This window comes from Nilaparvata lugens, chromosome 9, assembly GCF_014356525.2.
Source record: "Nilaparvata lugens isolate BPH chromosome 9, ASM1435652v1, whole genome shotgun sequence".
Taxonomy (NCBI): Eukaryota; Metazoa; Arthropoda; class Insecta; order Hemiptera; family Delphacidae; genus Nilaparvata; species Nilaparvata lugens.
This window is the reverse complement of record NC_052512.1, coordinates 36,328,660-36,350,332: the sequence shown is the minus strand read 5'-3', so window position 1 is coordinate 36,350,332 and position 21,673 is coordinate 36,328,660. Positions and strand designations below refer to the sequence as shown.

The window sequence follows — 21,673 nt, the reverse complement described above, 5'->3', positions numbered from 1 at the left end:
TTCATAATTTATAGTTTACAAGTTTATTTTGGAATAAAGTTCTTTATAATATTATGCGTAAAAAACTAACCTCATTTTGCGACTGTGACACAACCTAAAAATGTTCAAGAAAAATAATACAAGGATTGCCTTGGAATTTTATCTCCCAATGTGGATATTATTAATCAATGCCATATCCAACATATTAATAATAATATAACAATAATAAATTATTATTATTCCAGTTTTTTTCAAAACAAATACGTTTTCCAACTCAATAGGAAGCATACTAAAATTTTATTCCAAAATCAATGGCAAGGATCGATGATAAATAATAGCATAACGTAAAATGAAATGTTTATTTTTTATTCATGTTTCAAAAGGTTAGGTTTACTTTGAATTTATAGACCTACGCCATACAAAGATATCGAAACGTATTTTTACAAAATAGTTTAGAGAACATTTGAATTATCCCGCTGCAATAAGCTGTTTTGCTATAGGCCTAATGCCAACAATACAACAGCAAAATATTGAGAATTTCCCTCATGTTTACTGCGTTAAAGTCCTGGACTTAAATAAGTCGAGAACTTAATAGACCCCGGAGTTTAGAACATAAACCCGTGACTCAGAAAGTTGATTTGGACCCGAGAGCTCATTTTAGTCCTGGACTCAGTAAGTCCAGAACTTACAGATTCCGAGCTCGGAAACCGGCCCTATGTGATTTTCATTGATTTCCACAAGCCCAATAATATTCGTATGGTGGGAAGTCCCTGACGCAAATTCCACCTCGCCTGAGTATACAATAAAATTAAACCTTCAAAAGGCCTCATAATTGAAAATTAATAATAATAAATTTCCATTGAAATACAAACAAGCAATCCTATTAATATATCAGTCGGGACGGGAAGTAATGATTTTAAAGCTGGGTTTACACCGGAGTTAACAAAAGTTTTTAACATGTTTGTTATTTACTGATGTTGATAACAAAATTCATCAACATAATTATGTCATAACATTTTTTTCATTAACAAGGAATTTTCTGTTAGAAACACGAGTTATTAACTTTTGTTAAGAGAAATTTTTGACAAGATTTAGTCAATCTAATAACTTTTTGTTAATAACTTGTTTTATTAACTCCGGTGTAAACGCAGCTTAAATGACCGAAAATATGGTTGATTTACAACAACAGGCAATAAAATTTACTGTATCTTCCATGAAACACACGTTTTCAATGTCAGATAGTTATAAATGACGTACATCCCCATTAGGAAGTATTCATCATTAATCAGTTTTGAGAATATTCATCTTCATTCAATAATTTCAAAACAAAAACCGGGATAGTGAGCTCACCTTTCCACAATCGAATATTCTATTTACTTTAACAATAAATTATCGTGAACTCACTGCTTGCTTTGTTCAAGATTTCTGCAGCCTTATTCAATGCATCTAGCAGTTGAGAGTTTTCATCCATGTCATAATCCACCCCAGAATACCATAATAATTCTCACTATTTTTTTTATCATTTCAATGTATGTATTAACCCAACTTTTAAAAAATACAGAATAACCCTATGAGTTTGCTAATCTTCGTTTTGGAAGGGTCAACATGATGTAATTTTATCTAGCACATCAGATGTTTACAGTGACTATCATTATTTGGTATGGAAAAGTATTTTGATTCAACTCGAAAATGAATCGAATCTTTATCATTTATGGCAGAATCTATTTCATGTTAACAGTTCATTTATGCTACAAATGACACTCATGTAATAATAACACTGGTAGATAAAATACTAAGACAGTCATTGTGGGACTTTTTCTTCCAAATTCAGGATGGATACTTGGACAAATTCAATTTTTTGAAAACAAAGAAAGCATGTTCCAATAATCTGAAGAATAAGTTTTCCTCTTCTCACAAGTCTGTCGTCTCATCAGAGAATAATTGATTGGAGAAGCTTAAAAGTTTCTGTTTAGTAAAAATTATTTATGAACGACTTCTCCAAACAAATATGGCTCTTGGAGAGGATTTGTAAGTACCTCTAATAATGTTAATATCCAAGACTTGTCAGTTAGACTGAATCTGTTTAGGTATTTGAGTGTTCTTCGTCAACATCATTATAATCTCTGTTCCGTTTGCAACTGGAATGTTTCTAGGCATAAATGTTGCCTATTTGAAAGTATGCTAGTTCATTCATAAATTGGATTGGAATACAGTTGAAAATTGCCTTGAATTTGATATCATCTATCAAACCCGTTTTGTGTGTTAAATTCAAGTCAAATATTTTATCTTTTATCTGTGTTGAGAGTTATATCTGGGATGGAAGTGTTATGTCAGCAATGGAACTTCATTTTCTGTTTAAATAGATTATATTATTGTTTTTTCACCGCACATGAGAGCCACGTACAATACAGAATATACTGAATAAAACAACTAGAGGCTTGGACAATATCTGTGTTGCCAAATTGTGCGGAATAAAAATCTTCTAATGAAAGCTCATGTGACTGTTTATATTCAACTTTGCATCTACTATGTTGTCAAATTGAATAGAACCATTAATAAATATCACCATGGAATATGACCATCTGGTGTTGCCAAATCGTGCGGAATTCTAATCATTCCATGCAAGCCCATGTGACTGGATATATTGAAATTGACAACTCCGCATCGAATGTGTTGTCTAATTGAATTAAAATCATTCATATGGCTCACATGAAAAGGTAGAAGTTTTGCACAATCTAGCAACATACCGTAGTTATTTTTTCCAAGTCACATCTCCTTTCATGTGGAGAACAGGTCCACTGAGAGGTCATTGAACTATTCTGTAGTATTGGAATGACACCATTGCTATTAAACCTCAAAAAACATAACTCAAGATCAACCAAAAAAATTCAACCAAAAATCACAAATCTGAAACTTTGTTACTATTCCATCAGAATTTTTACATCATGCACTCTTCTCAAAACATCATTGTCTACAAGTTATTATTATGTAATGTATGAAATACTTGATCCCGATTGCACAAAAGCCTCTTGAATTTTAATCACGATTGAAAGCCACGACAACCAGTCAGAGAAGGCTGTTTTGAAAAGAAGGCTTCTCTGACTCTAAGAAGGCTCTTGTGGCGTTAAATTACGATTCAAATTTAGCAGACTTTTGTGAAACCAGGCCTGATATTTTCTCTGCAGGGCATTTGTTTAGCTCTTGAGTGGTTCTCTCATGTGTGGTTAGATAATTCCTATTTCTATTTTAACTACTTTACAAAACTATCTGGTTCTCAATCGCTTACCGTACTACACATCCATGCTTTCGCATCATAAGATTCCACACAAATCAGCTTGAAATGTTCTAAATTTGGGTGGATTATCATACAGTGTTCCTGGGAACAGATGCTTCAAAACCATCACTATTTTTCACAAGCTGAATAAAGCCGGATCCGCACACAATACACGCCAAGTGAACATAGGCGCCGACTTGTCAAAATTATTGGGGGGGCCCTAACCGGGTGGTCCGCCAACCCCCCCCCCCAACAAATTTTTTTTAAATTTATAAGGCCTAGAAATGCTTTATTTAACTACTGGTATAAAATATTTTTCAAAAAGTCAAATTTATGGAAGAAAAAAGCTTACTTCTTTCTATTTATTAAAAATACAGAGAGTATGAAGAATAAATTACTGTATTTAACCCAATATGTATATATACATATTGATTGGTTGGCCAATGTCCCTAAATCATGGACCAATTTTGAATTTATAAGACCTAAAACGCTGTATTTAATTATGCAGTATAAAGAATATAGGCAGAAACAAATCACATTTTACTCTTTCACACTAAAATAAAATAAAAATGAGCAAAATTAATGAACTAAAAATAGCATAAAGAATATCTAATATTACTCGAAAAGCCAAATTTTCAGAAGATAAAAAGCCTAGGTCTACTTACTTAAAATACAGAGAGTATGAAGAATAAAATAATTACTGTATTTAATTCAGTTTAACTTACATACATATCCATTGATTGGCCAATGTCCTTCTCCTTATACCATTGAAAAAGTATGCCTTCTGAGTTCATTGCTGCTTATAAACTCGTTCATCACCGTGCTCAAGTGAACTTCGTCCAGGACATCACGGTGGGCGTGAAGGACTGCTAAATTGTTCAGCCGTTTCTGTCCCATTGTTGATCTCAGATACGTCTTCAGTCGACGGAGTGCACTAAAAGAGCGTTCTGCCGTTGCCGACGAAATTGGCACTACTTGAAGAAGCTTGATCACTTTAACCACTTCTGACAGCATTTTTTTAATGGCTGGCTCTTGTGAAAGATATTTCCTTACATCACGCATTGATTTCATTTTTAAATTATTTTGCCTATTAATATCGGCTAACATGTTTAGATGTATTTGCAACCTTTCAACATCCAGGTCATTTTTAAAAAAATCTTTCGACTGTTCGAAACTTGAACCTTCTTCGTTCGCCACTAACACACTCAAAAACTCTTTTTCGACCGCAACGAGCCGCGACAAGCCCGTGGACTCAAAGCGTTCTTTGATGCAAGATCGCACCGTTTCACACACCTCGATGTAGAGAGCTTTGAAGTAGTCCTTTGGGGTGTTGAAGTTATGTGGTGAGCTGGCTCCGTCGTTTTCATATCTATTTGGAACGCGCCGTTTCCTTGGAATCACAGGCTCTTCTACTTGTGAAAATTTGTTTTTTAAGCACGACTTCCAAAACTCCTCAAAGCCATCTCGCTTATCATCTAAAATGCTAATCAATCCTTTAAACATGCCTTCCACTTCAGTTACACTTAGATGAGGGCTCTGAATGTTTTTGTTAACTTCTTCTACTACGTTCATTACATGGCAATATAAATTCAAAAATAAATAAGTCCTGAACAGTATCATAGATTCAAGAAAACCCGCACATTTATAACCTGCTTCAGTTTTGTCTGTTGAGGAAAATATCTCAAAAAACTGTAGGAGATCTTCATAGTTTTTCAAAATCCTCTGTATACTTGAAGCTCGCATTGTCCATCGGGTCGGGCAAAGTGGTCGAAGATTGGCTTGATCATTTTCACTTTCGAGGCGTATGTTTCTAAATAAATTGATTCTTTTGTTAGATTCCTTAACTGTATTTATTAGATCTTTGGCTAAGGCCATAACATCCCTCATGCATGGGAGGCAAGAAAGGCTGTCCTGCACTGCTAAGTTCAAACTATGGGCTGTACAGTGCACGTAGTGTGCCTGGGGCTGAATATCCAAAAGTAACTTTTGCAGGCCTTTAAATCTTCCTCTCATGTTTGCCGCTCCATCATAGCACTGTCCTCTCAATTTTTCAATAGGTAAATTAAGCCGCGCAAAAATGTCCTTAACAATTTTGAAAAGAGTTTGTGCTTCGGTATTAGGAGTCTCATATAAACCAATAAAGTCTTCATTGATTATTAAATCGTCACTTACAGTTCGAACACAAAATGACACTTGCTCATGAATCGATATATCACTTGTTTCGTCCACAATAATTGAAAAGTGTTCACTATTCTTGATTTTATCTAGCACTGAGCGCACAACAGATTTGCCCAATATATCAATTATCTCATTTTGAACGTCATGTGAGATCCATTTATACCCAGAACGCCCCAACCAGTCTTTTAACTCAGGAACGTCTTTTTTCCTAAGTTCTAGCAATTGCAAAAAATTTGAGTTAATATCTTCATGTCCTCTTATGGCCAAACCTTGCCGGCAAAGGTACTTAACTGTTGTAAAAATAATTTCAAGAGCCAAACGGGCTTTCTTCATGTCACTGTTCAATTGATCATTTAATTGAGCGGCTACACTTGGTTTTGCTAAAGATGAAAGTTTTAAAACTCCTTCCTTATGCACAGACGTATTTTCATGAGTACGAAATTTGTCCAATCCCTTTTTCCAGTTAGAAAAACCAACAGTAGTAAACGCATCTTCTTTCTTGGTAGTCAATTGGAGAAGGCCCTTGGCCTCTGCCTCTTTGCAGGTCTGACAAAAAACTTTATCCATTGTTGCGTCATATTGTAACCATTTATATTTAGTCACCCAAGACTTCTGGAACGATCTTCCTCCAATAGGCTTGTCATTAGGTTTTGTATTTTGCTGTGAAAAGCTCACGCCTGATGTTGAAGCAGTTGTTTCGACATTTGCCGGGGTTGCAGTGTCAATGCGAGGCTTCTTAGTGATGAATTTATCCATTATAGGCTACAAAAAAAATCACTAATGCAGAAGCCGACAAAATAAACACTTACTCTAAAAACACTACATACTGTGCACAATTCTAACAATTGCAGCCCTAACAACACGTCAACACATGAAATTAGGTTATACGCGAACGCGACCGTGTCATAACTCACTTGACAAGCAAGAAGCAACTAGCCAACTATCACAACTACACAACACAAGACAGACTAGAATGCAGTGTGTCCAGCCCGGGAAAAATTAAGTACTAATTATCAAAATATCCCTCGCAAAATGTACTACGGCTGGACACACTGCTAGAGTGAGTGCAGGAGCAGTGGCGCAATTTTTGGCATGAGTGTGCGGGGAGGGGTGGGTTGTTTGACTTACCGGGTCGTCGCCCTTCTAGACAATAACAATAACAAGTAGACAATAACAATAACAGTGGTTCGCGTCGCAGCACAGTTCCAAATTCTTATAACTATCTATGACTCCCCTTACCCTCATGCTTCAACACTCATCTCTTTGGCTAAACTTACTCAGTTTTACATCGTATTAAGTTCGTAAAAGCACAACACAGTATGACATTGTGTTGAGAGTAATTGGTTTAGTACTGTTTAAAGAGTTTATAGTAGCGTATCACGCGATGCTTTAAACTTACAAGCAAAATGTAATTATCCTTCTCAACAAATTATTGGGGGGGCTCCGCCCCCTCAACTAAATTTTTGGGGGGGCTCGAGCCCCTTGGGCCCCATGGAGTCGGCGCCTATGCAAGTGAATATGAATAATACCATATCGTTGCTTAAGTTCTAACAAGTCGTATCTTAAAAAACACAATTTTTCAGGAGAGCAAAAAACTCTGTATCTTTAAATTATTCAACATAATGCAAAAACTAAAAAATACCTAAAACTGAAATATTGACTTTTCAATAATATTGATAGTTCAATATTCACTAATTTTGAGTTTTAAATATTGTATATGTATTTTTTCGAGATACGTGGAATTAGTCAAAAGCTTCTGGTGAGATGAGTGTTGTTTGAAATGAAACTAGAATTATATTATATAATGCACATTGATGCAATTATATTGTAATGCAATAGAAAGAGAGTAATTAATTGCGCATTTTTGTTCTGAATATTCAGCTTGAATTATTAATTGTTAAGGTGACTTAATACTAATTTTTTGCTGATATCACTAATAGGAATTAAAAATTACTATTAAACTTGAAAACTTGAAAATCACTTCTGATAGGGCAGAGAATCATAAAAACTAAAATTACTATTAAACTTGAAAACTGGAAAATCACTTCTGATAGGGCAGAGAATCATAAAAACTATGATAATCCTCAGGGATCCCACATTTTAAGTCTTGTAGGTGTTTCCACTTGCTGAAAGGAAGCTTGATCCTTCCCTTGAAGAGAGGCGATGGTCCAATCTCTTTTTGTACCTTGTTGGGCCTTCTTGGAAGGTCAGCAAAATTGTCCTCAAATGTAAGTTTGTACTGAATTTTCCCATTCGTAGTGTATTTCAAACATCTTATATCCACAACACACGGATCACCCTTCTTCCTACCTGGTCGGATTGAGTCATAGTTCATCATTTTTGAAAAGTCATCGAAAAAAGTATGTTTCAGATAAACTGCCTCGTATGGATATGGATATGGTGTCTGTCCAGCCTCCATATGGCATGAAAATGTCTTTGCCTCTTATTTTATTTTCTATTTTGGATTGGACAGAGTCGCCTTCCATTTGTGTATGTCCTTTTACAAGATATTTCTGAGTGATTTCTACATTTCTTGTCACTGAAAAATGAAACAATGCGTTCGACACAAATTGATTCCTATTTTGGTTTTTACAACCATCTGTGTACACAACAATAGGAAGAGATGGGTTACAACAATGTTGTTCCAAGTACGCCCACAAACAGGAGGCAAAGGTATTGGCCGATAGATCACCTTCCACCTCACTGAACCAAAAACACTTTACAGTGCCTGCTAGCTAGATTATAGACTGTTTAATTGTGAGAGCATAACTTAGTTTTATAGTACATTGCAGACGCCTTAGTCATTGGGGTCAGTTTGACTGCCTGCACATCTGCAGTCAAACAATAGATCTCACCTCTCAAGGCAAGTTCTTTATCCTTCTCTTTCTCTCTTCTGTCATTATCTTTTTCATGAATGTGTTTATCATGAACCTCTTTTGTAATATTTCCTGCTTTAAAGACATAGCATGTATCACACTGGTCTTTTCTATACCGAGGTCCACGTTATAATGACAGTATTTGATCAACTTTGGTTTTACTATCCTTGTCTATCATTCGACATAGCCGGTGGTACTATCGTTTTATAGGTCCACAACGATGCCAATTATGTTTTTGACAGTGTAGAAATATAATTAATTAATGCAGAGAATTGGCATCGCTATTCTTCTATCTTCATCTACTGCCATTATAACGTGGACCAATAGAAAGGTTTTTATCTTTGAAAACGTCCATGAATTTTGTTATGGATGCCCATGGTTTCTCATTAATAGTGCAAAACTCCTTGTATGTTCTGTACAAGTCCTGATTTGAATCGCAAATTGGCTCTAAATACAGTTTAGAAGATGAAGCCCTGCAATAATGTGACGGAACTTTTGGCAATGAGTCAAGCCAATCGGAAATTACTTTATTTTTTCAGAGTTTTCTTTACTGCGTGCCTGTTTACCTTTTGTCATCTGATTAGAATTTCCTGGAACACCATCTTCCTCCTGTTGGTCAGCATCTTCACTATTGTCCTCAGGATCTTCTGTCCCTTCATTATTTTTAACCCAGTTTTGAATCATCCATCCATTTAATCCAAAAGTATTCAAGAACATAGTTTCACAGACTGGCTTGAATTGGCTTTCATTATTCAAAAAATATTCATAAGAATTCGATCTACGACTCTTTTTATTTTCATCTTTAACAGTTTTATGATACGTTTCACATTTTTTTTAGTTCATATTATGAACTTATGGGAATTATATTTTCACTGTTCATCCAGTGAACCCAGCTTGAAACTGGACATTTTATAGAAATCCCTTACACGACTCAATTTTCTCATAGACCGCCATTTTGATTACTTGATTAAAATCAGTGAATAAATTAACATTATTAACGGAGAACATTATAATGTGCGTTGATGATGGGAGATTATGAAGAGCTCATCTATTTTTAAAAATTAAATGTAAAATAAATATTTTACATTTTTTCTGTTTTTTCAATTTTTTCTGAAGAAAAGAGATGTAATGAAAAAGGAATGGGAAATGTTTGTGAACTATGCCTCTCAAACTTGAGATACACGAGAAATACAGTAGGCTATCTTGTTTTCTGGAAACTTATTCGGGAAAATTTGTAATTTTTCCAGCTTGTGGAAAATCGTGATGGTATTGGTGTCACAGTGTTGGGTAACTCCCATATATGAAATGTTTAGTAATATTGGAAGATTGCTTCATGAATAGAAATGAATTATTTATAGATAGTAAACATTTATGAAGACCTTGTTATCAGTTGTTGCTTGTAACCTCTATTATCAGTGTTAAAAGTTGGTTGGAAATGTGTGCTTTATACTGTTGGAATTCGAATGCTATTAAAGTTTTAAAAGTTATATTATACTGGAAATTCCTCTCGATGAATTTCACTTGAATTGTTGAAAAATCATTTGTTGCTTAGTCAAGAGAATTTGGATTAGAAAATTTTGTATTTTGAGAAATTATCCAATGTTATTGTAACTTAGATTACGGAAAATCACAAGTGTAGAGGATCTGGTGTGAAGGTTGAAAAATAATTGACAGAAAAAACTATCTCATACATGATTAACAATATCTATTAACCAACTGTTATTTGAGGAGAAATTTGAATTAATTATTAAACTGTTCAGTATGTTTCCTTCCTATGAGGTGATGAATCGAATTTTGAACAAGAATTGTCGAAAAATTAGGAAGCTTTGTTCAAATTTGCCACCGCCTTATTAAATTCGCTATCTGACGCTGCAGAACAAACATTTTGGTTAAACAGCGACTTGATCAAAACAAAAATCAGCTATGCATGGATAAACAAGTAGTTCATTCACTATCCCTCTGATGAAAAACATGTAAAATCAACTGTAATAGTCAACGCACAAATAGTTCCATCAAATAGGTGCATACAGACTTCTGTGCTACAAACACGCACATTTCGCTTTTCAGCAGCTGATGCTATCTGTATTTGTACAGAAACAGTAGGATACAGTAATGATAAGAATAGCATCAACTGATAAAAAACGAAATGCGCGTGTTCGTGGCGCATAAGTCTGTATATATGTGAACTATTCATGGAATTCAAATAACTGCATTCGATTGAACGATTTAGTGTTTCTTCTACAGATTTCAATCTTCACATTCATTTTTCGATCTCGCAAATTCTATCTAGTCTCAGTTTAAATTTTCTATCAACACTGGATATTCAGTACTCCATAATGAAGTTAGTTATTACTTTTTTGAATGGGCCTTCTAGAATTTTCAAGAATTTTTTCAACCTTCTTGCAGCATCCCTATCTTCCCTATCGTCAACAATACACACACATTCTTGCACTGTGTATTATTGACCCGGGTGTTGCTTTGAGGGATGTGAGAAATTCTAGAACATCGTCAGAGATGTGAAAGTCTGTTTGAAATGGAATAAGTCGATGCTCGAAACTTGAAACTATTCGGAAATCTTTTTCCGCGTTCTGTGATATGCTCCCCACGTTCTAGGAATTATTTATGGGAATCATCCATCAGATTTTCCTCATTTCGAAACCACAGTAATAATTCATGGAGTTGAATGTCTATATTATGAACTTTTTATTATAGTTACAGTTTATACCTACAGAAGATTGGCAAGAAAATTTGCCAGAGATTGCCTGTTATTTCTTTGCTGTGTTCAAACTCATCCGCCACGAATTATCATATCTGTATTTGTTTGTAGGAAAACAGTAAGTTTCTGATGCAATAAGCATGCACCAGCTGATGAGAAGCAATCACACGTGCCCGTGTCGATTAAGTCTGTACTTGCAGATTAATTGAATGAATTATTATATAAATATAGCTTTCAAAACATTATACGTTGATGAATTGGTTCCAAAGTAGTTAGGAATATCAGCTAGCACAATTCAATAGTAGGCTATATATTATTATCGGATAAGTAATGTCGGTCCCAGCTGAAGTATGGACTGTCGTAAGGCCCATTGACGGCTTAAATTATATAATATTCAGACGAGGTATGACCTACCCACAAGGGCCTCCTCACCAACAAAATCCATACGAATTTACTTTATCTATAATTGCCATACAATATTAATCATTGTTCACAGCTAGTAAAGTCTTTGAAATTGATCGAAGAGTCTAAAATTCAATAAGGTGTCTAGCTGTTAGGAGACAATAATATTATGACATTGGGTATTCACTCTAACTTTACAGCTGGAGATAAATCACGTCAATTGTTGTTTTTTGTGAAGTTGTAGCCCAAATCAAATTGGGATGTTATTTCTGTCAATGTATTCTTCAACGGACTCTAAACTTGTATGCATATGAATTGCCACAATCAACCAAACTCAAATATCACTTGTGTTGTTTGAAATGTATGAAAAAAGCAACGTATTGTCTAAAGCCTGGTTTACACAAAGCCTGTAATCTGGTGTGCCAGCCAGCTCCCCTGGACAAGAGCTATTGTCAGTTGGAATAGATTTAATATTGGAGAATTCACAACTCGTAAATTTTACCGTGAATTCAAAAATATTGAAATTTTCCATATCCTACAAAATTCGGACAGTGGAAAATTCACAATTTGAAATTGATAAATAATCTCGACTATATAGTACTGAATGCTCTATAGCAATAGTACCAACCTGACGCACTGACTATCCAGACCTGCTTTGTGTAGAACTGGTTTTATATTTATATGGTTCAGAGAGAGTTTTCCTCTTCTTCCCTGGGAAACACTCTCTCTCTCCTGAAAAACCACATCGCATATGCCTTGTCAACTAAATAATATATTCGTGTATATATATACAAAGCACTGTGTATATATATACTTATATTTATTATATGTATTTACGTTCCAGCGTTTGCAATATTTTATTTGCCAATTCAATAAAACAAGTTTAAAAAGTTTGGTAAAAAAGTGTATAATATCATTTCATATTCCTCTATCATGAATAAATTCATTAGATTGCATTAGAGTTCTTTATTAATGTAAGTTACAATATTTATAAAACAGTAAATAAATAAACAATAAATAATATTATTTTTCTACACCGCTCATGAAGCTCTTCACAAACCGGAAACTCATCATAATACAGTTGTTTTGTGAGGAGCTATTTTACACTTGCCAGCTGTTTACTTTATGCTTGCTAATCGCCGCACATGCGCAGTAGGCTATATTTTCTGTGTGAGTGCGATTTGAAGGCTATCATCAACTCAATAATGAATTTAGCAATGAACATGAGCGATAATAATAATTGGATAAATTATTTAAAAAAGAAAATTGTTTATTGTATTGGAATCCAATACTGCAGTTGTAGAAAACATTTTGTTAGTTATTCAAGCGGAAATCTTCTTTATCGCTCTCTTCAAAATTACCATGCTCCACTACCATGTCGCATGGTAACTTTTTTGGCTTGAGAGATAAAGTTGCGTTTTACGCTCTTAATACATAACAACTATTTACAATAAATGGCAGTTTTATTATTACTGTCTATAGCAAATTATTCAACGAGTTCTACCAACACTTACTATTACTTCAGGCCCCACAACTAATTAATGACGTCATAACATGTAGATTGATTCTTCTTAGATCATAGTAGTTTCTACTAGCTTAGCAATGTAACTTTTGTTACTGTATCAATTTTTTATTGGATGGATTACTATCTAAATTTCAGATTAAAGACACTTGTATTTTATCAAATAGAAATTTTATTGAAATAAAAACACTTTATTCCACAAATGCAATAATTTATCCTATACTTTCAGCTTGATAGACATAGGCCTACTCGATTCAGTGATAGAGCTATTGATAAATTCATCTCAACCAAAAATACTTAATAATAGCCTGTGTCAGAATCAAAGGAGAGGTAAATCAAAGATAAACCAAATTTGATGTAGGTAGCCCAACTCTTTTTTAGGAAAGAGGCTCCCACAAACTTGATCACAATAAAACTGTGGTAAAACATTTAATTTATTATGATGTTATGGACAGTTCCAACACTTTGCATTTACTTTTTAATTTATCAGTACAAAAGTTCTCTCACACACTTTATTTACACTGTTCTTCCACACTCTAATTACACTGTTATTTCATATTTTATTTACACTGTTCTTTCACACTTTAATTAAATTTTCCACTGACACTTTATTTACACTGTTCTTCTACAATTCATGTAAACCGTTGTTTTGTAGAATTGAAGTTCTTTCTTCTTATCACTCGTATCCATTCTCATTTCAAAGTTTCATCTCTCAAAAAAGAAAATACTGTATGGATCGAAACTTTTGGAGTCTTGTTATAATTCCTGCAACAATTAGGTACACAACAGTATCCCATGATTTAAAACCTCAAATTCATTATTACTTTTCACAAACAAATATTAGAAGAATGATAAACAAACCATATTCATTGAAATGGAAGACCGTGAAAATTGAATTTGTAATATATATATATATATACAGAAAACTGTGCATTCATATGAATAAAATTCACATGGAAAATCATTTACATTACAAAACAGTAGAAGATAATGATAATTCAGTCCAGTACATCAACAACTAGCCAATGATATAGTTCACCCAATCTATCACTTATTTCACATAAATCGACAAGATGACTGCTCCCTCACATAAATCTGAACAGCTTGACACTTCAGCGTCTTCACCAACTGATTTTCACCAACTGAATATGATGGAACAGTGTTCACTCCTTTTATACATTCACTGATAGTGTTGACATCAAAGGTTATCTATAACATTGACCTCAATGATACTCATCATCAACCGTATTACAATTGAATGAGAAAGACTAAGAAATTATGATAAAACCATAGACTATTGATACTCAGAAAGACCGGGTTAGTTCATCAGATACAATGGACTGGTAAACAAAACTGATCTTCCTGAATAGCAATAAGTTCATGGTTTTCCACAATTTCTCAGTCTTTCTCATTCAATATGAATAATTAGCATAATACTTCTTCTCACAAGATTTACATCACTCCTTCACTGATAGTGAAGGCTGTATTACAATTGAATGAAAAATACTAAGAAATTACAAAAAAAAACCATGAACTATTGACACTTAGAAAGACAGGGTTAGCTCATCAGAGACAATACACTGATAAACAAACCCAGTCTTCCTAAATGACAATAAGTCCATGGTTTTCTATAATTTCTCAGTCTTTCTCATTCAATATGAATATTTAGCATAATATCAGATACATAAGAAGTATATTACAATAATTCTTTGAGTATGCTGTATTGTGATGCTGCATCATCGACTTCAAAACTATTAATATCTTTGATTAGTTCTTTCCTGTGATAATGAGGTGCATAACCATTTAGCCACTGGTATACAATCATCATCATCAGCAGCAGCATTTCCAGCCATCAGTATTGTGATAATACTCTTGTCCAATTCCTGATCATTAATATCAACGATTTCTTGAAGTTCCATCATACCTCCCCCCTCCTTCTCCTCCTTCTCCTCCTCTTCCTCCTCCTCCTCCTCCCTAGTTGCCGGAGTAGCATCAGCGATCCTGTAATGTCTGTATGCAAGAGTTCAAATTCCATTATCCAGAATATACCTTTTCTCATCAGCATTGCTTAGCGCCTTCTTTTTCTGCACCAGAGTCATAATTTGATGTTTTCTAGTACCAAACATTACTTGCTCTCTATAAATATCCTTGCTCTTATAGAGACAATCAATATAGTCTTGAAATGTAATGTACTGGTTGGCATTGGGATGTGTTTTTGGCAGCTCTTGACCCAGTATTGGTCTCCTTACACCCTTAGCCTTTTTTATTAAGCCGCTCTTCAATTGAGCTGAATCTTTGTTGAAGCATCTGCAGGCATACAGCTTTGATCTCAACCCAACATATTCAAGTGAAGCCCTGGCTACGGTACTCATCCTTGAACTTCCCAAGTACCATTTTATTGGTTTCAGAATAGCATGGGTGGTCGGTGGGGTACTCGGAGGTGTCAAACACTTCTTTCAGCTCCTCTTTGTCAACAATATCCTCTGTCTCCACCAGGTAGAAGAGACTGTCTGTATCTTGATAGAGCAGTTTGAGGCGGTCTTTGTAAAGCGGTCTCATCACATCATAGTGGAACTGGTACATCAATGTTTTGCTAATGTCCAACACTGTCAAATCAATGTAGATAGGTTTGTTAAGCTCTACTTTCTCCTTATACATTGTTACAGCACAGATATTCTCACCAAAGATGATACGATCTTTATACGCCGGTCGAACAATCAGTTTCCTGAGTCGCTTCTCCTCATTAACAAGCTCCATGTTCATTTTCTTTCTCACATTCTCTATCATCTTGTGAAAACTGCATTGTTCATTAGTTTGAAGAAATTTTTCTCAAACTTATTCTTTGACTGTTGCCTCAGCTTTGTATTGAGCATGATGTAGGGTGCTAGAAGGTTCTCTCACACAAACTTCACACCTTGATCCACCTGTTTAATTTTCAGCCCATGCTGTACTGCCTGTTTTAGAGTACGGTAGTGACAAACATAGTGCTTGTGGTCAGTCAATGTTGTCAGGAGTCTTAAATGCCCTGACTTTGGAGTTTTCTTGTTCTCTGCCAGGAATGGAAAGTTGTTGTGCTCATCATGCAATTCGGAAGGGTATTCAATGTCGACTTCGAGAATGTAGCCATACTTTATTCCATCAGGACTAACTGTAATACCTCTTGCCACTGCTTCCAACTCTTCTTGCTCCATCCACTGAAACTCTCAACATGGGAGCGGTTGACACATCGCCCAGCCGTACAGGTTGTTTGCATCTGTATACAGGAGGTATGATGTGGGCTTCTTGGGGTCAACAGATATATTTGGAATAACAGTCAATTTTTCTTTATCGCTGCCCAGTTGAGGAATGATGATATGAGTATTATAGTTTGACGAATTGTGAAGAAACAGTGAAATGAACTTTTGCTGTTGTCTCTGAAGGTTACATCTTTGACACAGAGCGCCCCAATAGAACCCTGTATGGCGCTCCTGTGTAGGCATTGTTGGCAATGGCATGTCGATGAACACATGTTGTTATTCCACCTCTGATGCCTTGTTCAATGAACATATACATATTGTAGTCGGTCAAGAGTTCTAGTTCCACTTCTGTATACTTCAGCATAACATCGAAAGAGGAGCCTGGCAATGTAAAGTAGTGTGTGCAATCAAGATCATAAGTCTCCAAACAAACATTTAGGAAACTTTCAAACACATCTGCCAACAGAAGAACGTCTGTTTTCAGGTACAGATCACTATACTCACCCTAAGTTCCACAGTTGAATTGACTACAAATGGATTGAGCATGTGTGTAATCATCATTGCTAACACCTCTGTTGGTCAGCTTGCTAAATAATACCTCTTTTGGTGGTAGTGCAGCCTCTTCAAGTCTCTGCCATGAATCACAGTAGTTGTATGTGAACACACCTTTTCTAGAAACAAGGTCTAATTTGTCTCCAAACACATTGGCAATATGCAAAAGCACATTGGAGTGGCTACTGATTTGACAAGGTTGGTGACCAGATTGTCCAAGCTATCTGGAGTGAAACGGAATTTATTGATAAATTGAAACTGTAGATTCTCTGAGACTCGTTTTGTGGAGGAGATATACTTTTCAGATATATTTGGAATAACAGTCAATTTTTCTTTATCGCTGCCCAGTTGAGGAATGATGATATGAGTATTATAGTTTGACGAATTGTGAAGAAACACTGAAATGAACTTTTGCTGTTGTCTCTGAAGGTTACATCTTTGACACAGAGCGCCCCAATAGAACCCTGTATTGCACTTTGTTGATGGTTTCCGTCATGATTCCTTTCAATGTTATTTCGGCATTTTCATCTAAGAGTTGAGTTGATGATGTCGGGAAGTCATCTTGTGATGCAGAACCTCTGTCTCCCATGACGGCCTTACATCAATTCTGGTCAGGTTACATCCTTTGGACCTCTTACAACATGCCTTGATCGTGAAGTCCATGATGGTATGAAGTTGTGTCTTATAGCTGGGTTTTGAAGAGGTGAAACATGAAGTTGCTTTGGGGTCACACATGAACCATTGTAAATAAATGTATTACAGCATTGATTTCCAACTCCTCCTACAATTCATCAAAAGCTAAAAAAGGAGTTATCTACTGATTAAAGATTATTCTATTCTCATTCTATTTGAGTTCTCATTTTATATAGATTTTTATCTTTAAACCTCTGATTCTCTGTATCATAATTGATGGTTCCTTCTTCACATCTAATTAAAAAGTTCTGGTATAATTCAACTAGATGAGTAGAGTTTTATGAAAGCCACAGAGACATTCAGGGAACAGCAACTAGCAGAATTTGAAAAAGAAATACAAAATTTGAGAGAGGAACTTGAAGCACTCACATTGACTGTATTTTGATCATAGTGACTTGTGATCACAATCCCTTACACTGACGAAGGAGATTTGTCTATCAAGAGGAATTTGTGTCAAATGCTATGTCAAGCTATAACGAACATAGATTTTCTATCAATAGAGTTTCTGTCACAAGCATGGAAAACCTTTTATGGAATACTGTAATAACACCACAATGCTGGAAAATTAAGATTACAATATTAGCACTCTGATGTAAGTAAGATACTCTTTGCTTGAGTAAACTTAACACTTTGCTTCAAGCAATAGAATATTTTTGGATCAAATTTTTTGTTGTCAGGATACTTTGTTGAACAATAAATATTGCTGATGTCTAGGGATTTGGTTAGTTATGAGGAGACTTCTATGTCTAGTTAGATGTACATTTTTCAACATAAATTAGATTACAGTAAATGATAATTTCATTACTCTCCAGAATAGCATGAATAGCTTTTTCATCTCACTACTCTTACCACACACTCAAAGTTAGAGTGAAAAGTCAAGAGTAAAAGTTGAGAGTGAATAAACACTATAATATAATTTCATTGGCTTCAGCTGTTGTACAATATTCTCGCTCACATTAAGCGTTAGATAATTTCTTCCTTTACTATGCTTGGAGGAGAAGGAAAAATCAAACATTTATGAAGTGTGATATTTCATAGTTTGGAAGCTACTGACACACAGTAACAAGAAAGACTTTGAGAAGCCAAACATAGATTTGAATTGAATGAAAAAGACTAAGAAATTGTCAAAAAACCACCGATTTATTGATAATTAGAAAGACCGGTTTCGGTTATTACACCATTGTCAATCTCTGATAAACTCTCTAATAAAGTCTCTTAGTTTTATCAGATGTAATGGTGTAATAACCGAAACCGGTCTTTCTAATTATCAATAAATCAGTGGTTTTTTGACAACTTCTTAGTCTTTTTCATTCAATATGAATAATTACCACAATATCAACTTCTCAACTACACAAAAAAAAAGAAAAAGAAATAATAGATTTGAATTATAAAATTAGAATCAAACTGGGTGTTTTGAAAAAGATTCATGTCTGAGGAAAGAGATACTGATGTAAATCATTTTATAGTATGAGAAATTTCTCAAGTTACTTATTTTGAAATAGCATTGCTAACAGTTGTCACTAGTAGTTTACACCTATGACAGTAGTAGACTCATGAAAACAAGGAAATGCAAAAGCATTGAGCAATTGGTATAGTTTGCTCTCACTCCCTACATTGTTTTGACAAACAAACAGAAATTTTATAATATAGATACTATGTGATTTATCAGATAGAACTCCATGTGACAAGGCTTGCTGCTGACACGGGTTAGAATCATTTTTGCAAAACAAATCCTTCCATATCAATGCCTACTGCGTTTTCCACAAGATCAATAGATGAATTTCAACGATCATTCCAGTCCTCTCATGGTTACATTATGTGTTAGAGCATAAAAACACACACACACACACACACACACACATATATATATATATATATATATATATATATATATATATATATACACATACAGCATGCACTTCTCTTTGGATTATCAGAATCTGAAAAATGACCAATATAATTTTCACAAAATGCAAAGCCTATGTGATCGCTTGATCGATAGTAGCGCTAGTTGTCGTCTGCTTCTTTCAATGTTTTCTAGTTTAATATTCGTCTATAAGTATTTTGAATTGTATTTTCATTGTTTTTGAACCTCCATTGGTATACTTCAACAGTCACATCAACCTCAACACCTTCAGTTCGCTTAATATCGATTTTATATTTTCACTTCATTCGTTGAGTTTGTGCACTTTACTGCCGATTACATCATGTTTCCGCTACGGGCAGTTCCTGTTTCTTCAACCAGCAAGCAAGTAGCGTCACTCTCTTTGTACAGCTATACGATGTAACATCTTAGTTCAACGCGTCCATCTTTGGAAAACTTCATCCATTTTCATCATTCATTATGTCCTAGTTTGTGTGCTTATTTGATAACCATTCAACGCATTCATCATCAGTGAACGTTTTTCAACCATAATTTCTATGAGTTTAACATACCTTTCGGGACTTTTCTACTAAGCATCCCTTTTGCAAATCACGCCATGCTTTCTGCGTACCACGTTTTCAATTATTCATCATATTAGTGTTATGAACTGTAAGTAATTTCAACATTTTTTTCCACCATGAATTCCATTTGAACTTTCAACAATTCTCAATATGAACTTTTGATTCATTATTTATCACTTCAATTTTACTGAGCATCAGTACACATTATTTAGCGGTTACATTCATTCATCTTGTATGCTCTCAGGAGATACATTCTATTCAGGGAAGTCTTGTGCAAGTGCAGCTTACCTTATTCAACATTTCAACTCGGGAAATTCGCGCAAGTGCAGTTTGCCCTTCATCATCAACCGCTACTCATTTTTAGCTACTCAGTCTTAGCTACTCATCATTTATTTAGTCAAACCTTGTCAATCTCAATTTTTACTGATGCCAGTGATTTCATTCGTCAAGAACATTTTATCTCATTATTCAAATATGTATTCACTGCAATTACATCAACTTTAGGTCATAACTTCAAACATTAATTTATTCTACTTAACTCATGGTGGAACCTTTTTTTCCAATTAACATTCAACCAGTGAAACTCATTCAATTTGTGAAGTGCCCATTCGTCGTTATATTCATTATCAATTTTAATATTGGAACAGTCTCAACTTTCAATATCTCAACGTATTCAAGTCAGGTTCTCTTCCACATCGGTCACCGTTTATCAGGATATAGTCAAGATATCTTCATCGTTCAACTTCTATTAGCCCAGCAGCTGTCTGCAACTACAATGTACTTGACAGGAGTCAAGTTTCATCCTCGGATTTTGAGTCACCGTAGGCCTATCACTTTGGCAACACATCATTAATTAATTATTCAGGGAAGTCTTATTCTAATATTCACATTTTTGTACTTACCCTTTCAGAGGCACTGTGTTTACTGGTAGTCTTCATCCCATCAATTTGGTTCTTGATTAACTTTTTATTCCTAAATAATAACAATTTAAATACTATCAATCATTCGATTTTTTATCTTATATTATTATTACTTATGTGTTCTACATATAGTAATATTCCCCATGTAACTTGACATGCTTTAAGCTGTCATTTCCCAGCCCGCTTATGTAATACAATTTGCTGAGCTTCGTCTCCTTTCAATATTGTATTTGGTATTTCTCAACCTTTTCTATTTTTAATTATTAATCGAACCTTCAGTTCTGGACAGACTTTCTGCTCCTTCTGCATACATTATAGCCAAGTTGCTATATTTGTCCTCTTTCAGTGTTACATAGTCAACAGCTTGAAAGCTTCAGGTACGATTGGATTCTACCTAAACTGAATTCCTAGTTATCATTTTTTGTGAAATTAGGTAATTGTTCATATTCATATAATTTTTGTATTTTCATACCTTTAAGATTACTAAGAATTTGCAGGACTTTTATCTAGGATTTTTTGTCTCTCGACTGATTTTATTAGTCAGGTTAAGATTCTCATCTTTACTATCATTTTTCAAGTATTTTAAATTTTATTCATTTAAACATTGCTAAATTGTACGTTCAATTCAATCATTACTCAATGTCATTATTGTTCTATTATTAGTTTCAGCATCAATATACTCTATTGTGTATTTCAACATTAACATTGAAATCCCAACTTTATCTTTGTATTACCGGCTGACGGCTACGGCTAAGCCTAAAGAACTATTATTTTGCCTTCAATAGGCTACAGGAAAGATAGATTACAGAAGAAAATAATGATATAATATTATATTCAGTACAGAATATTTGTGTATTTTGTTAAAAAGTTACAAAAGAAA

The 21,673-nt window shown here is 34.6% G+C and overlaps 1 protein-coding gene across 1 annotated transcript; it reads right to left on the bottom strand.

The window, feature by feature from the left end:
• Positions 1–4,012: 4,012 nt before the first annotated feature.
• LOC120352958 (zinc finger MYM-type protein 1-like) lies at positions 4,013–4,756 on the bottom strand. The gene has a single exon (XM_039435317.1). It carries the CDS (start codon positions 4,754–4,756, stop codon positions 4,013–4,015), a length of 744 nt encoding a protein of 247 aa, XP_039291251.1.
• Positions 4,757–21,673: the final 16,917 nt, after the last annotated feature.

Excerpts from the sequence above, each read along its gene's own strand:
- LOC120352958 (XM_039435317.1), bottom strand. The coding sequence starts at position 4,756 with ATGTTTAAAGGATTGATTAGCATTTTAGATGATAAGCGAGATGGCTTT.